The 16,519-nt window shown below is 46.7% G+C and overlaps 1 protein-coding gene across 1 annotated transcript in view; it reads left to right on the forward strand.

The window, feature by feature from the left end:
- The window catches only part of Dnah9 (dynein axonemal heavy chain 9), a 342,434-nt gene that overhangs the window by 107,615 nt on the left and 218,300 nt on the right, over positions 1 to 16,519 (forward strand). The window contains exons 28-29 of the mRNA XM_038324554.1: positions 5,955 to 6,059; positions 15,723 to 15,880. Coding sequence (XP_038180482.1) covers positions 5,955 to 6,059; positions 15,723 to 15,880 — 263 coding nt within the window. The remainder of the gene's footprint in view (positions 1 to 5,954; positions 6,060 to 15,722; positions 15,881 to 16,519) is intronic.

Genomic DNA, 16,519 nt, shown 5'->3' on the forward strand with positions numbered 1-16,519 from the left:
GAGTTTTAAGGCATTTTCTTCAGAACTGGGTCTAGTTTCCTTAAGTGGTTTGGGAAACAACTTAAACATCTTTACCAGTGTCTAGGAATATTCAAGACTCCTGTTTAGACTGAAGACTGCTGGAACACCTGCAGCCACTGAGCCAGGAGCGGTCAAGGCATTATGAGTTTCAGTTAGGACACAGAAGGAGAGTGAGAGGCCCTGGAGGCCTATGGATGACCTAGATGATTAGATAGCTAGAACAGTTAGCTCAATACTTGAAATTGATAGAGGAGGGATGCATAGATCAAATACTTTCTGGAGGAACAAGACATTTATAGAATAATTAATAAAACTAAATTTTCCTGAAATATCACAATCCTGGGCATGAATGAGTAATCTACAAACTCTAGACCCTGGAATATTCCAGAACAGAGGGACAGACACCGTGGTTTCTGGTGAGGAAACACACTGAGGAGCTCCTGAGACCTAAGGTTGTTAAAGTCCTGGGATGTGGCACTTTAATACAGCCTGATCCATAGCCTGGCTTTGAAGCCAGGGCCTAGCTCTAAGCACCTCTCACCACCTTCACCCCACAGCTATTCTCCTAGAGTCTGACCGGGGTGAGGAGAGAAAGGACCAAGAGTTGTCATGCATTTTTATGTGTCTGCTGTGACACTAACATAATAGATTCTGTTTGCATTTCTCCAGAGTAGAAACAAGAACCAAGCATAGCATGATGACCAGGTAGCGTTAGAGAGCATCGGGAGACGTGAGGAGGGTAATGGAGATAAAATACAGATGTCAGGGGCCATTGGCCCTTCAAGGCTACAGAAAGACCTGCAGGCTTTAGAATAGCAGTAAGAGAGAAGGCTGTTTCCAGGAGCAGGCAGCAGGAGGGGAGACTGGAGAAAACTTTGCAACCTTTGGACAGGGAAGAGAGAAAAGCCAAGTATCAGGACATTGAAATGGGAAAAGAAATGACAGGAGGCTTAAGGGAAGCAAAGCCAAATGGTGATCTAGGAAACAGGGGTACATAGTGGGCTGATGAAGCAAAGAGGCATTAGAGGAAAGGGCTAGGGCTGGAGGTCATGCACGTCTGTCCCAGGAATTCCATCGGGACACAAGACCAGTCAGTTCCATGTACGCAGATGCAGGACCTGGGTGCTCCTAGAGCAGCAGAGAAATGTGGGAGAGAGGTCAAGCAGAAAGCCTACAGAGCTAGTCAATGTCCCTAGACACAGCCTGTTAGCACTGAAGCGTTCTCTAGGTCCTGCCAGGGATGGGATTTGAAAAGCTGAATTCACCAACATCAGAATAAAGTCACATCACTTATTAGAACGCTGCAGTAGAGCTGATATGGGCAAAACAGCAAAGAGAAACTGTATGCACAGAGTCCTTTAAGGGTTGCATTTATGTGCAAGGTTTGCACATGGCCTGTCAGGCAGGGTTTCAATGACGCTGTGTCCTGGAATAATTGTGGTTGGGTTTTATGGTAGTTAGTTCTGAGGCAATGATGATCTTGCCCCCATCAGAAATGGCTCGGTACAACCACCTGTCCTAAGCTGGCACCCACATTCTGCAGCCAGGACTTGTAGAATGAGCTCTTTCTGATGAGATAATGGTCAGCTTTGCAGGCAGAAGTGACCTTGCAAGCCCAGCCTGCTCGGAGGCAAAAGCATCTCTGTTGTGAGGCTGGCTCAGCACAGCCATTTATTGCAGAACGGCACCTTACACTTCATATTACGGCAGCAATACTTTCCCCTTGACCTCAATACAGAGGCCACTGCTGAAACACCCAATGGCTCTGAAGCGGACAGCATTTAGAGTGATTTCTGGACCTTAGGAGGCTCAGCCTCCTGGAGGAGTTAGGAGGATTTCTCATGACTTCTGATTCCCACAGCTTTACTAGTGTCCTTCTCCCACTCCTCCAACCCCCACCTCCTGGCCTCTATGTCTCCTGTGCTGTCCCTTTTCCAGAATCTCCATTTCAATATAATTCTAGTGTCTCCACGTCTTTTCTCATCTTCCCCCACATCCTAGTTCTGGCTCTAATTGCACACAAGGTAGCTGCTATAGAGGGTCTTCCCCCACCTTGGGAGGGTCCTGCTATATCTCTTACCCATTTCTAAGATGGAGGTCTCAGTCTTCCTGCCTGTTTGTGCCCTTACTTCCCCAGCGCAAATCAGTCATCACCATGGATTCCTCCTCAGCATCCTCCACTTTTGGCTTTTTGCCATGACCTTTCTTTATTCCAGTCCTCAAGCCTGACCTCTTGGCCAGGTGATGCCACTGCTTAGCCAATAACACCAAGAGATGTGTACAATGAGCAAGTGAGGTGATGTGAGTTCTGCTGCTGAACCTCAGGAAAGAAGGGGGCTAGGGCGAGCATCTACTTACAGAAATTCTCTTTAAGGTTTTATGCATTGTCTAGAGTTTATAAGAGATGGACAACTTTAAAAACTTTCAAACAGCTGTTAGGCATAGGATTTGGCTCCTGAATTCCTAACTAGGGTTTGTGATGCTTAATTGGTTGATTTAGACACATACACACCTACATACATATATACATACATTAGAAGGATGATGGATGGGTGGATAGACAGACAGACAGACAGATAGACAGATAGATGATAGATAGATAGATAGATAGATGATAGATAGATAGATAGATAGATAGATAGATAGATAGATAGATAGATGATAGATAGACAGACAGACAGACAGATAGACAGACAGACAGACTCAACCTATAGGAATACTTGAGAATAAACCTCAATGCCTGGAACCACCTCGCTCCCCTGGAGACATCCCTAACTTCTGACTCTAAGGTCGCTGTACCACCCTCATTCTTCCTGCAGTGTAACTGTCTCCCCGTTTGACATGTGTGTCATTGTTCCTTGTCTTCTTTCTCTACAAGAATGTCAGACCAGAAAGGTCTTTCTTTTATATCCTGTGTACTATTGATTGCCCATGTCCCAGAACATTCTCTAGCAGACCGTTCCTGCTCAACTAATATTTGTTGGATGAATAGATGAAAGACCTGTCTTTTGCTTTATCTTAGTAATAGTTTACTTTGTAGAGCATTCTCAAGTTTGGGGAATAATTGGTACATAGCACCTCCATGTACTCTCCCTTATTCATACTTAGTTCCCGCATCTTTAAATTATAGATGCGCTGGGTAGTCTCATGCCAGCTTGACACAGATAGAGTCATCAGAGAGGAGGAAGATTCAACTGAGAAAATACCTCCATAAGATCGGGCTATTGGCAAACCCATGGGGCATTTTCTTAATTAGTGATTGATGTGGGAGGGCTTAGCCCATTGTGGGTGGGGCCACCCCTGGGAAAGCAGGCTGTGCAAGCCATGAGAGCAAGCCCATAAGCAATACTCCTCATGGCCACTACATCCATTCCTGCCTCCAGTTTCCTAATGTGCTTGAGTTCCTGTCCTGCCTTCCTCTGACGCTAAACAGTGATGAGAAAGTATAAGCCAAATAAGCCCCTTTCTCCCCGATTTGCTGTTGGGCATGGTATTACTTCCATCACAGCAATAGTAACACGAGCTAAGACAATAGGTCAGTGTAGCATAGACCGTGCCAATATGCTGTTCCAAACTAAAATCCAAGACTATATTGGGACTCACTGCTTGGAAGAACATTGATATAAAGTTCTACAGGTTTAGGAAAGTCTAAAATGTCATCTACCCAATGTCACAGTACCACACATAGTAGTTTCTCCACCCTCACACTGCCTCTGCTCCTGGCAACTGCTGATCTTCTTGATTCTCCTTTGTTCATATTTTCCACATGCGTTTGAGCATTCTGGGGTTTAATACGACGTGGGATGTATTTTCCCTCCCTCTTTAAGCTCTGCCCTACATCCAACCTTGCCTAGGTAGATGTCTGACTGAGGCTGACAAAATGTTGCCTTAATCATCGTCGCTCATGTAAACCCCTAAAGACTCCTTGTAATAATTCAGGGCTTTCTGTTACTAAGACTTTCTTTAGTAATCAATTTTCCATCCCAAATGGTACTTTTGCTTTTCTCTGGGCACATCGTTATTTTGTTCATTTTTCTTCCATAATCTTTCACCCTCCTGGAAAGCCTCCCCTCCCCTTATCACACAGACACGAACAAGCACTGCAGAGTGTATTCAGAAGTACCTTGTTCTGGGAGCTAGGCACTCAGGTATCTGCCTACCTCCTTTTGTTTTCCCACTGTGCCCATTTTGTTGGAGTGTATTCTAAGAAAATTGGAGATTACATGAGGAAAAGGGAATCTTAGCCAAGTAACCAATTAATCTTGTTGCAGACATTTAAAGTGTTTATATGTATATGTGTGTACATGTATGCATGTATGTGCATGTGTGTGTGGAGAAAGATAGAAGGAGGGAGGGAGGGAAGGAGAAACAGAGAGACAGAGACAGAAACAGAGAAACAGAAAGAGACACACAGAGAGACACTCTTTCATCCTTTAGGCTAATGCATGCTCTACTACTGACCTACCCTCATGGCCCAATAGTATACATTTATAACTTGGCTAAGGTAGGTTATGGAATATAGTGTTTCCCCAGCTGTCTTGACAACAAAATCCTTTTCTCAAGGAACACCTGGTGTTACATAAAATACTTCTTGCAACGTGCGATTGTTCTGCCATCCCATCTTCACTGATCACACTGAAATACCCTGACCCATTCTTCTCTGCTCTCTGTGACAGTATGATCTGCAATAGTCACTGGAACAAATATCAGTAATTCTCTTTTATGTGTATACCTTATTGCCAACATTTTCCTGAAAGTTCTTGGAAGGACTTGTATCTAACACAGGGTCTTATGCACACAACTAATCATTTTTTTTAAAACATGACCCCTGGGTCAGGACACCACAAGAAAACCCACAGAATCAACTAAGCTGGACTCACAGGGGCTCAAAAAGACTGAATTAAGAACCAGGGCCCTCTGCATATATATTACAGTTGTGTAACCTGGTCCCACAAGAATGTGAGACGCCTAACAGTGGGAGCAGGATCTGTCTCTGACTCTCTTGCCTGCTTTAGGGACTTTTTTCTTCTACCAGGTTGCCTTGTCCAGCCTTAATAGGAGAGGAGGTGCCTAGTCTTACTGCAACTTGATATACCATGGCTGGTTGATATCCATGGGAGGCCTGCGCTTTACTGAAGAGAAATGGAGGAGGAATGGAAGGGTGGAGGTGGGGGAGACGGGAGGTAGGAAGGATTGGGAGGAGAGGAGGGAGGTGAGACTGGTGTTGGGATATAAAAACAAACAACAATGACAAATAAATAAATAAATATAAAAATAGAACGACCCCTGGATAAATGTCAGGACTCCCATAAATGTATCACCAACCCTTTGGAGGCACCACCTAGCCTGTGGCCTCCAGAACCTGCTCCTTACGGCTGATGCATGAGCTCCCCTCTCATGCCAGAGTTCCTTTGCATTTTAGGATAGAAACACATTCTTGTCTTTGGAATTCCTTTCTTGCTCTCTCTTGGAAGACTGGCCCACAGTTTGCTTCTATGACTGTTGTCAGTTCCCTGACATTTCCAGCTCCCCATCATCTGGGAAACCTGAGTGGCTGGGCATGGCTAGAAGACACAGGCATTGACTTCCCATTAGAATATGCCGGAGCCTGAACAGAAGCCTATTTGTCTATGTGCTCTAAGAAGAGTTATCTTTTATTCATTTTCTGGGACTTTAAATGTTACAGAATGCTCAGGACAAAACCCTGATGGCATCTTAAAGGGATTTTTTTTTTTTACAACATCATCTTGGAAAGTTTGTTAGATTCCATGTCTTGGGTTGTCGCCCATCACCTTCGAAAACTTATTTGTTCTTGAAATTACAATGTGAGTTTTAGGAGACCAGATGTGTTTCTAATAAGGAAGCTGGAAAATGACTCTGGACACGACTCTGAGACAGCGTCATCATTTAATCCTTGTATGTTTTGCTTGCAGTCCTGTGGCAACATCTACAAAGGCCTGGCTCAGACTGGCGCCTGGGGCTGTTTTGATGAGTTTAACCGAATCTCTGTGGAGGTCTTGTCGGTGGTGGCTGTACAGGTATGGGTGAGGAGGGTGTGGGAGCCTTGCAGTTTGCATGGCTGGTCCTGTGGGAGTCTACAGCCTGCTGTTTTCATTCTTCAACATCAATTCCCCCTCTTCTTGCCATTTCATCCCCCTTTCTCCATCCTTATAATAAATGTTCCTCTATTACCCACCAAAGCATATCCTCTTCTATCTAGCAGGATCCCTTCCCCCGTGTGTAAAACGGGAACACAAATTATCTACGTGCTTCACAGAGGGGCACAAAAGATCAGCCAAGGAGGCGGATCCCAGCTACCAAGAAGCATCTCACACATGGGCTATAAACCAGGGATCCAGCTTCAGCTCTCGCATTTGCTGTAGAAGTCTGGAAGCAAGTTGTTTCACATCTCTCTGCCTAATCCACTCGCTGTTGTATAAGGCTGTCCTGTCCCAGGGCTTGAGTGAGTGGAGGTGCACGGCTGAAAAGGACACGATTCCTGCCTGCAGAGATGTCTTGAATTTCTGAGACGGATGTGAGCACTTTCAGCATTCTAGAAGTGATCATAATAGCCATTCTGTAGACTAAAACTTGGAAAGGGGTTATCTTAAAACCAGTCCCTAAATGCTGTCTGGAGAGGGTTTGGATTGGGGTCAAGGACCCATAGACAAAGAGAGGAGAGAGAAGAAAGAGGAGAGTAAGCAGAGGGTGGATTCCTTTGCTAAGTCTGTTGTACCAGACAGTCTTCACTCACCGCCCCGCATCCTCTGGCGGTTCTTCTGGTATAACTACTACTTTATATGGAGAAAACATAGCAGGGAAGAAAAAGAACTTGCCCAAGGCACAGTGTTGCAAAGTGACAAGGGTAGGATTTGAACACTGCCTTTCCATCCACATCATCAAAATACACATATGAATTGTCAGAAAAGCAAGCTCAAACCTAATAAAAATGGATATAAATGCCTTCTGGTGCAGGTAACAGGGAATCCCGAGGACTCCAACGGAGAGTTAGCCTGTGTGTGGCAGCGGTTTTAAAGAGCTGCGTAAAGGAACAATCCTTGCCTGAGATCAAGGCAGAGGACTTTCCTGGGCATCCTCATCGAGCTGCAAAGGCTCCTGTACCCTTGCATCTCCTTCGCCAGGCCCTTTTCCTCTGCCCCTCCCTGTAGGCTGAGCATCCTCTTTCCCCCACCAAAGGTTAACTGGCTGCAGCCATCCTCTTCCACCCTACTTCCCCAAGGCAAAGCCTCTGTAGAGCACTGAATGCAGTGAGGTGAGTGGTCAGTGCTGTGCCTACCGTTCCGGGTTTGTGCCCACACACCATACAGTCAAACACAGTGGCAGGCTCCTCCCTTTCAGCTTATTTCCAAAGCGTTATGCAGATAGAATTATTTAAGGGAAAAGAGGGAGATAAAGAGAAGAGAAAGGAAAGGGAGAAGAAGAGGGAGAGGGAAAAGGAAAGGAAAAGGAGAGAATGGAAGAGAAAGAAACAGAGGGGAAGGGGGGAAGAGGATTGGGGAGAGGAATGTGAAAGGGAGAGGCGGAAGTCATCCCTGCAAATCTGTGCAATTCTTTCAGTCTCAATAAGGCAAATACTCGACTGGGCCGAGTTTCTTTCTTTTCTTTGGCAAGAGCATGGCGTGGAGGGAGGGCTGGCAGCACAGGGGTGGGATGGAACATCAAGCGGGTCACCCATGTGGGAGAAACTGGCCAAGGCAGCATTGTCCCCTCCCCTAGATTATGTGCCCTGCCAGGAGCCAGCCTCTGTCTACATAACCTCCAGATGTCACCCCTCTCATCCAGCATGCTGTCCCCGTCACTGGAGGCTAAATGCGGAGCTCCAAGCACAGCGCTGAAGCAACTGCAGGCTTGGAACATGGTAGACCCCATACCAGCTGCTGTTTCATAGCATCCCACCCTTGGGCTTCAGCTGTCACTGGGAGCCAGGGGCCGTCAGGAGGCTCGCAGGGCCCTTCACTTGCCTGCTTCACAGTGGTTACTCAGTCCTTTGTGCTCTCTTGTCTGGCCAAGGCTGCTCCACAAACACTGGCCCTTGTCCCAGCTGTTCCTTAGCCAAGATTCCCCAGAGCAAGGCACGGTTTCCCCTCCCTGAGATTTGCTCTTTTCAGCAGGAGTTAGTGACGGTGGGGGAAGTGAGGCCTGAGCAGTAGCCTAAACACTCCCTTGCCATGACGTCGTGATCTGCCTTGGCTTGGTGAGTTGATGATGGAAATTTCTGTGGTCTTGAATTGGCATGACTTGACAGGGCCTAGGGAGGATGTATTTCCATCAAGAACCTGGAGCTGGGGATATGGACCAATGGTAGAGTATTTGCCTAGCAGGCATAAGATCCCAGGTTAATCCCCAAAACTGTTCCTCCGCAAACATACAGTTCAGGGCACTAACACATAAAGACCTTGTCTCTGTGGAATGTCAATGGTTAAACATCTATCGACACACCTCTTCCTTGTAGAGATGGGAGTCTGGTGTTACCTAAACTGAAACTGAATAGTCATATTTTGCAGGAAATTATGTTAGTCTTTTTCTATGATTATAATAAAATGCCAGAAGTCATACTGCATATAAAGAAAATGGTTTTTCTTTTTCTTTTCTTTTCTTTTTTATTTTCTTTTCTCTTTTTTTGGCTCACACTCCTGAACTTTCAAAGACACACATCTGGCAATGACTTCTGGCTGTCAAACCACAGGATCCAATCATGAACCCTACCCAATGACCTTGTCTAAACATAGCCACCTCCCAAAAGAATCTAGACACCATAGCTGGATCAAGTTCCCACCCTCTCAGTGTCTCATAATGAGGATTTAGTTCAATATATGAACCCCTGGAGACAAGCCAAAACCATGTCCCCACCCCAGCAGAAAGCGAGCATGTCTTCTGGATCTTTCCATACTTGGGTAGTCACATCACAGCCTGGAGCCAGGAACAGTGCTGTAGAATCTCTCTGTGCACTGTGGGGATTCCTTCCTTCCTTCCTTCCTTCCTTCCTTCCTTCCTTCCTGAGTAGCTGGTGTAGAGCAAGCAAACCCTGCTCAGAGCCCTGGCTCCAGCCCACAGGTGGCTCTGAAAATCTGGGAAGAAGTTGTCTTTTCCCTGGAGCCCACTGGAAAAATGGCTCCGTTTCCTCCGTGTACTCGGAGCTGCTCTTCCTACTTCCCATGCTGTCAGCCCCTGTCTTCTAATCCCCTTCCCCGCCGTCCTGTTATTTCCACTTACCTGTATGTCTTCCTCTCATCTCTACGTTCGTGACTTCTGTGCCTTCTCCTCTGGCTGCTTGCCACAGCGTTTAAGGGATGTCTCTTGTTCTTACCAGCTGTTCCCGATTCCACTGATGTCCAGAACCACTCATTACGCACAATTCCATTGATGGGTGTCTCAGGGTGATGGTTAATGTTAGGGGCTTGCCCCAAGCTATCCCCGTGTGTGTCTCAAGGCAGTTTTCTCAGCATGTTCCACAGAGAGCTCCTTGAGCTAACCACAGTTCTTCCATTATAACAATTATTTTTTTTTAATGAGTTAATATCTAAAACATTTAAATCAAAGATCTACAGATGATAGGTGCTCAAGTGTTAGGGGTGATGATACTGGTAGCAGTCATGGTAATGATGATGATGATGGTGATAACTGGTGATAATGCAATGGTAGTGGCACTGTCGGTGATGGTGGTGGTGTTTGTAGTGGTAGCAATGAAGGTAATGACAAACTTGGTATTGATTTTGGAGGTCGTATTAGTGGTGATGCTAATGCTAATGAAAGTGGTGATGAGGATCAATTATGATGGCGGCAGCGGTAATGGTGGTGGTGATGGCAGCAGCGGCAGTGGTGGTGGCAGTGGTGGTGATGGCGGCAGCGGTGGTGGTGGTGGTGATGGTGGTGGTGGTGATGGTGGTGGTGGTGATGGCGGCAGCGGTGGTGGTGGTGGAGGTGGTGGTGGTGGTGATGGTGGTGATGGTGGTGGTGGTGATGGTGGTGGTGGTGGTGATGGCGGTGGTGGTGGTTGTGGTGGTGGTGGTGGTGATGGTGGTGGTGATGGTGGTGGTGGTTGTGGTGGTGGTGGAGGTAGTGATGGTGGCAGTGGTGGTGATGGCGGTTGCGGTGGTGGTGGTGGCGGTGGTGGCAGTGATGGTGTTGGTGGTGGTGGTGGTGGTGGTGGTGGTGGTGGTGGTGGTGGTGGTAGTGGTGTACCCGATGAGGATGAGCATGGCCCCGGTGATGATAGTAATGATGGTGACGATGAAGGTGGTAATGTTTTAGTGGTAGTGCTAGCAATGAGGCAGATGGCAGTGGTGGTGGGAATGATGATGAGGATGGTAGAGTTTATGGTGGTGGTGGTGATGGTAAGGGTGGGAATGATACTGATGATGATGAGGACATGTGATTACAGCGGTGGTGGTGATGGAGGTGGTGGTGGTGATGGTGGAGGTGGTGGTGATGGTGGTTGCGGTGGTGGTGGTGGCGGTGGTGGCAGTGATGGTGGTGATGGAGGTGGTGGTGGTGGTGATGATGAACACAATAAGGATAATGGCAGTGATGAGGGCATGTGATTACAGCGGTGGTGGTGATGAGGGTGGTAGTGTGGCAATAGGATGACTGCTATCGCTGTCATTTTAACACCACAGGAAATAGCTGGAAATTGATGGCTATGACCCATGGGATAGGGGTAAAAGTCCACACCTTCCTTTCCCAGGTCTGTACTATACCTTCACTTGTCCTCGGCTGAGCCATCCACGGGTTATCTTACCAATCCTAACCATTCCCTAGCCGGTGAGAGGGTGCCCACCAGCTGCTGTCCACTTCTCAGGAGTCAGAAAACGGAATAACCTTATGTGAACAGGTACTAAGACAGGGCTCCCTTTGCTCCTAGAATTGAGTAAAGTCAGTTCAGCTCGGAACTCTCTGATGCTGCCACATTCTGGTCTAGGGACACACCGATGAAAGACAGTCGGGAGGAAGTGGCCTGACAACAGTTCAGGCAGAACTGGAGCTGGTAACATTTAAAATCATATAAGCATCCAAGGAGAAAATTGTGCTTAATTATTCACACAGTAATCCTGGCTGGCATATTGGTTTCGGAGCCGCGCCAGCTGCTGACAGTTCTCTGTCGCCCTCCCTCTCCTCACCCTTCTGCGCTTCCCATCCCAGGAACTTCTGTAGAAGTGATTATGCTCCCAGTGTTTCCATTGCTGGATGTTTTCATGTCTCTGTCAGGTTGGTCAAGCAGAATTGCATGCCCATTTGGGAAAGTCCTCACTGTGACAATTGCGAGAGAAATTACTCGCTATTTTTAAAAAAGCATTTATACTACTTAGTTCTTCTCAGAATCTCCTCATCGCTGGCTCAGTCAGCTCTCTAGACCTTGGATTATCTGAGCCTTGGGAAACATCCCACCAAGGTAACAACTCGCCATCTTGGACCTATAACCCCTGACCTCCCCCCATATTCTTTGGTGGCCCCACTACATGTGATATAGGCACAGGCAGGGGCGGGCCTGAGGCATGAAACAGCTGCACAGCAGATCTAAGTCAGGCACGACAGCAAACCCCTAAAATCCCAGCTAAGACTATGAGTTCGAGGTCAGCCTGAACTCCATAGTGAGACCCTTTCCCAAATAAATAAATAAAATTCAGAAGCTGTATTAGCAAGGGACTTACAGCATGGTTCCAAGGACTCCAGGCAAGGAACAAATGTTCCAGTCTCAGAGCCAAGAGAATGTCCCAAGTTGTACCCTTTGTAGAGGAGCTGCCTCTAAAAGAACACAGAACTGGTACACAATGTTCAAAGTGGTGATCTGGTTGTACTTGCTGAAGGCCACAGGCTCCAGCTTACTGTTATTGTGGAATCTGAACAGGCTTTTAGTGATACATGGTATCCGAGCAAAGGTGTCATAAGAGAATGACAGGAGAAGGGGCTACAAACCCTGAACATTCTTACAGATTGGGTTAGCCTCTGAACTCCTTAAACTGCATCACCTGCAAAAAAAAAAAAAAAAAAAGACAAGACAATTTGCATACATCATTCACTATGAGAGAGTCCAGGCCTGAGTGGGGGACACAGGGCAGAACCATCTGAGAGGGCCAGCTTCCAGGATAGGTCTTTTGAAAAGGTTTAGCCTGTGCCCTGTTGAATATTAGCCTACTAGATGCCTGCAGCCTCCTTACCTCCTTGCTGCAAGAATGTCTCTGGATGTCAAATACACCCATGGGGAATGGGTGAAAGCAATCTCCAGCTTAGAACCATAGCATCTCCACAGCTTTACATTCCTGGTTTTTTTTTTTTTTTTTTTTGTTTTGGTTTTTTTTTGGTTTTTTGAGACAGGGTTTCTCTGCAGCTACATTCCTGTTTCTTTAATGGGCAATAGGACCTTCTTGCCTTGTTTTGTGGGAAATGTTTCTAATGTATAATAAACATTGTTTTCAGAGCAGAACAAATGATGTATCCATAAATACAAACAAATCTTGAAGACACCATCACCTAAATGACACCATAGCATCCTAGTGGTCACTCATTGTGGTCGTCATATAATAACCGAACTGCCTGGTTGGTTCTCCTCAGAATATGTAGGGACATATTATCCGTTACCTGTTGTCAGCCTGAGCCTGATGATGTCATGCTCGACCAGTGCCATGTTCCTTCTCGGTTAGGTGACTATGCATGCATGCTTTGCTTCCAGCCTGCTTGGTTTTAAGACTTGACCTGCCCCACCTGGCCAACGTTCATTTTCACCACACTCTTTTTTTTCTGTTAACTTTTTATTTTGAGCCAATTTTAGATTCATAGACAAGTTTCAAAAACAGTACATTGTGTAGTCATCCCTCCCTCAGTTTCCCCGGATGCTAACTTTTAAACAGAATGGTTTCTTAACCACCTTCTGCCTCACTTCCTCCTCTATGAACTTAGGACCTAAGATTACCCATCTCAGTCTCCAGTGAACTGAGTGGGAAGCTTCCTGTAGAATGTTCAGAATAGTTCTTGGTACTGGTCACGTGCTTTAAAAAAAAATAGATATGTTTTATCATCGTGATCATCATTCCTGATGGCTTTAAAAATCTCCGGAAGTGAGGCCGCTTTAGAGATTGTGTGCACACAGTTGCCTCGGCGGCCTCCAAGCATTTGATCCTCACCTTTCCTGTGCACCTGGATCCTCTTTGGCGTCCTCCACCCTCTGGTCTTCATCCAGGCCCCTTGGATCCTGATTACCATCACATCCCTGTGGTTGGTCCCAAGGATCTCAGTTGCTGCAGCAGCAGTAAGGGAGTCATAGCCAGTGGTGTCAGGCCAAGAGAAACACCTGACAGCACAGAGGCTCCAGCATCGCCCACATCCCCCAGCCTGCTTGGTTATGTCTCTCAAGAGCCCCCCTACAGAATTTTACACAAAAGCACAGATGCCTCCGATCCAAAGTACGTCATAAATTCCTGCTGAGTGTGGGCTTTCTGGGCTCCAGTGTTTGGGTAGGGAGTGCTGAGTCAGAAGGAACAGCAGGAGGGTCCTAGGCTCCAGCTTTGGCCTTTGCCCAAAGGTAGCACAACATATTGTAAGCACTAATTAAACTTGCCTCCCTGGCCCTAGCTGAGGAAGTGATCTGTGTATTATACAGATTTAAGGACTGGGGAGGAAGGAAGCAAACAGCTTCCACAAGCCACCTAACTTGCAGATAGTGAGGCTAGCAAGGCTAGCAGGGCTGGACTGTGCGCCTGGTGTGAATCAGCAGAGTTCTGCCTGGGTGGCCAGCATGCAGGGTGCTGGTGGCTGGCTCTGCCTGGCTGGCATTGGTATTCTGCACGGAGAGAAGTCTCAGGTTCCCACTAATTGCTGTGAGCTCAAATACATTCAGTCATTAGAACTTCACTGCAGAAGAGCTGAATCCTAATTGCAGAACTGTCACATATCCTGGCAATATTGTCCCCTTTGCTTTCTGTCCCAACTGCACGCACGCACACACACACACACACACACACACACACACACACACACACACACACTAATCCTCCACAGCTCTTGGAAGAACTGGGCTACCCTTGGCTTTTCTAGCAGCCATAGTTGACAGGCATGCTTGAGGCTCATTTAAAACGCTGCCCTCATCCCAGCCAGCTTCAGGTTCTGCTTCCAGGAACCACATGGGCCTAGGAATTGCCAGAGGCATTGTGGGGGTCTAGCTGAGCAAAGCCAGCCTGATGGTGTGTGTCTTTTGTCTTCTTCTATACTATGACTGATCAGTTTTGCATTTATCTCAAAGCAGAATGTGAAAAATATACACAGCTGAGTTCCATTTCTGTCCCCTTTCTCACGACTGTAAGATCTTGTTAACTCAGAACCGAGCTCCGACCAGGTCACAGTAGTTAGATCAGGATTGATGGAGGTGATGTGGAAACAATAGAAAGAGGAGATTGGCCTCTACAGAAGCCGGTTAATCAGAACAATGAAAAGCCACAGTCTGTGTGGGGAAGTATGGGGCTGAGGGGATTTATAAGACAGAAATGAACTTTGGGGATACAAGTTTCCATCTTCAGGTCGGTTCCCCTGCAGCCTCAGAGCTGTAAATACCAACAGGTCCCAGGCTGACCTGTTTATCAGGAGCGGCCCAGTCCTAACCTCTTGCAAACCCTGTGAGGCTGGTATCAATGTGTCTGCCTTCCTGTCCAGAGCTGCTCAGCTCTCCTGAAGATTTGGGCTTAATCAGTACTTTAAGGTTTCAGCTAATACAGTCCTCCGGCTTCACCAGAGGCATTTAGGACATGGCATCTCTTCAGAGATGCCCCCCTTTCAAGTCTCGGCTTACCTGTGCCATTCTGACTCATGCCACCCCTTCTCACAGTCTGAACCCTCCAATCTGTGAGGGAAGTGTCATTCAAACTCCACCTGCTCATAATGTCACTCTGGACATGCAATCTGGGGAGAGAATGGGGGGGGGTGGCTCTGGCCGAGACAAACACAGCTGCGGGAACAATGTTCACATTCAAAAGCTTACTGCTGCTTTTTTTTTCTTTCTATGGATTTCATTATCCTTAAAACAAGTCTGGGTTTCAGGTGCTGGCATTCTCATGGTGCAGGGGCCAAGAGCACATACTCAAGAATCCCTGGGCATGGATTCGAATCCTGCTGCCTCGGAGAGGGGCGCTGCGGCTGGGGAAATCACTTCACTCTCTATGCTTCTGTTTTGGCATAGTGAAGTGGGGGCGATGGGTTGACGTGTTCCCTCCAGCTTTCTTGATGAGGGCTGAATGACTTTCCATGCATCAAAAATACTCAGGGATAGGAATAAGGCCCAGGGCATGTGCAAGGCCCCTGAGCTTGATCCCCAGCACACCCCCCTCTCTCAATCTCTCTCTCTCTCTCTCTCTCTCTCTCTCTCTCTCTCTCTCTCTCTCTCTCTCTCTCTCTCTCTCTCTCTCACCCCCCCCACACACACACTAGCATTAGTGGTATTTTAGGCACCACTACAAGGAACCCAGATTCCAAATGAAAAAATCACCTGTGTCCTGCCCACTCCCATCTGAGTAGTCATGGTGTGCCGAATGTTGATGTGGGCAGCCAGATTTCTCTTAGACTCATCTTTGGTGCCCACCAGCAAAGACTCCAGGATGCAGGCTCCGTGCCTGTCCTTCAATGCAAGGGGCCACAGGACAATTTGCCTGTGTCATGTCTGGATTTTCAGCTTTAGCTACTGTTCCTCCCCTCACCAGGTGAAAAGCATCCAGGATGCCATCAGAGACAGGAAGCAGAGGTTCAGCTTCCTTGGGGAGGAGATCAGCCTGGATCCTTCTGTGGGTATCTTCATCACCATGAACCCTGGCTATGCTGGCCGCACAGAACTGCCAGAGAACCTCAAGGCCCTCTTCAGGTGAGTGGCAGTATGTCTCCACACACCAACTCCACAGAGAGGAGAGTTTCTCATATTTTTCTTCTGAAAATGTGGTTTATAATAGAGGAAATTTGCAACATTTAAAAAATAGGGTTTTTTTCCCCATTGACACTCCATTGGAAAAAACTGGCTTTCCCTTGGTTGTCTGGTATCAGTTGTAAAGAGCCTCTTGGTTTTGTGTGGGGCTCTGTGTCTGCTTCACTCTCTCCATGGTGGGGCCCAGTCTGGCTTGAACCTGTGCAGGTGTGCCACAGTCTCTGTGAGTTCATATGTGTGTCAGTCCTGTTGTACTGGGGGGGGGGGCATGATCAAAATATGTGTGTGATAGATTTCACAAAATGTACAAAAAGTTTTAAATAAAATAGTAGATTTTGAAAGTTCTGCTTTTACTATAATGGTAGCATCAGAAAAAGCATCTTTGCCTGATTGTGGCTCATTCAATTATGTATGCACACATTAATTTTATTTTGTGTATTTCCAATGTACATTTGTGACTTGTACACAAATTTATTATTTATTTTTAATCCCCTAGCCTATCATAAATATTTTTTCTATTGGATTTTTTTTTATAAATCTCATTCCGTGGCTACATATTTTTTTTTTATCAAGTCCATGGTC

The sequence above is a fragment of the Arvicola amphibius genome, chromosome 4 (genome assembly GCF_903992535.2).
Source record: "Arvicola amphibius chromosome 4, mArvAmp1.2, whole genome shotgun sequence".
NCBI classification, from domain to species: Eukaryota; Metazoa; Chordata; class Mammalia; order Rodentia; family Cricetidae; genus Arvicola; species Arvicola amphibius.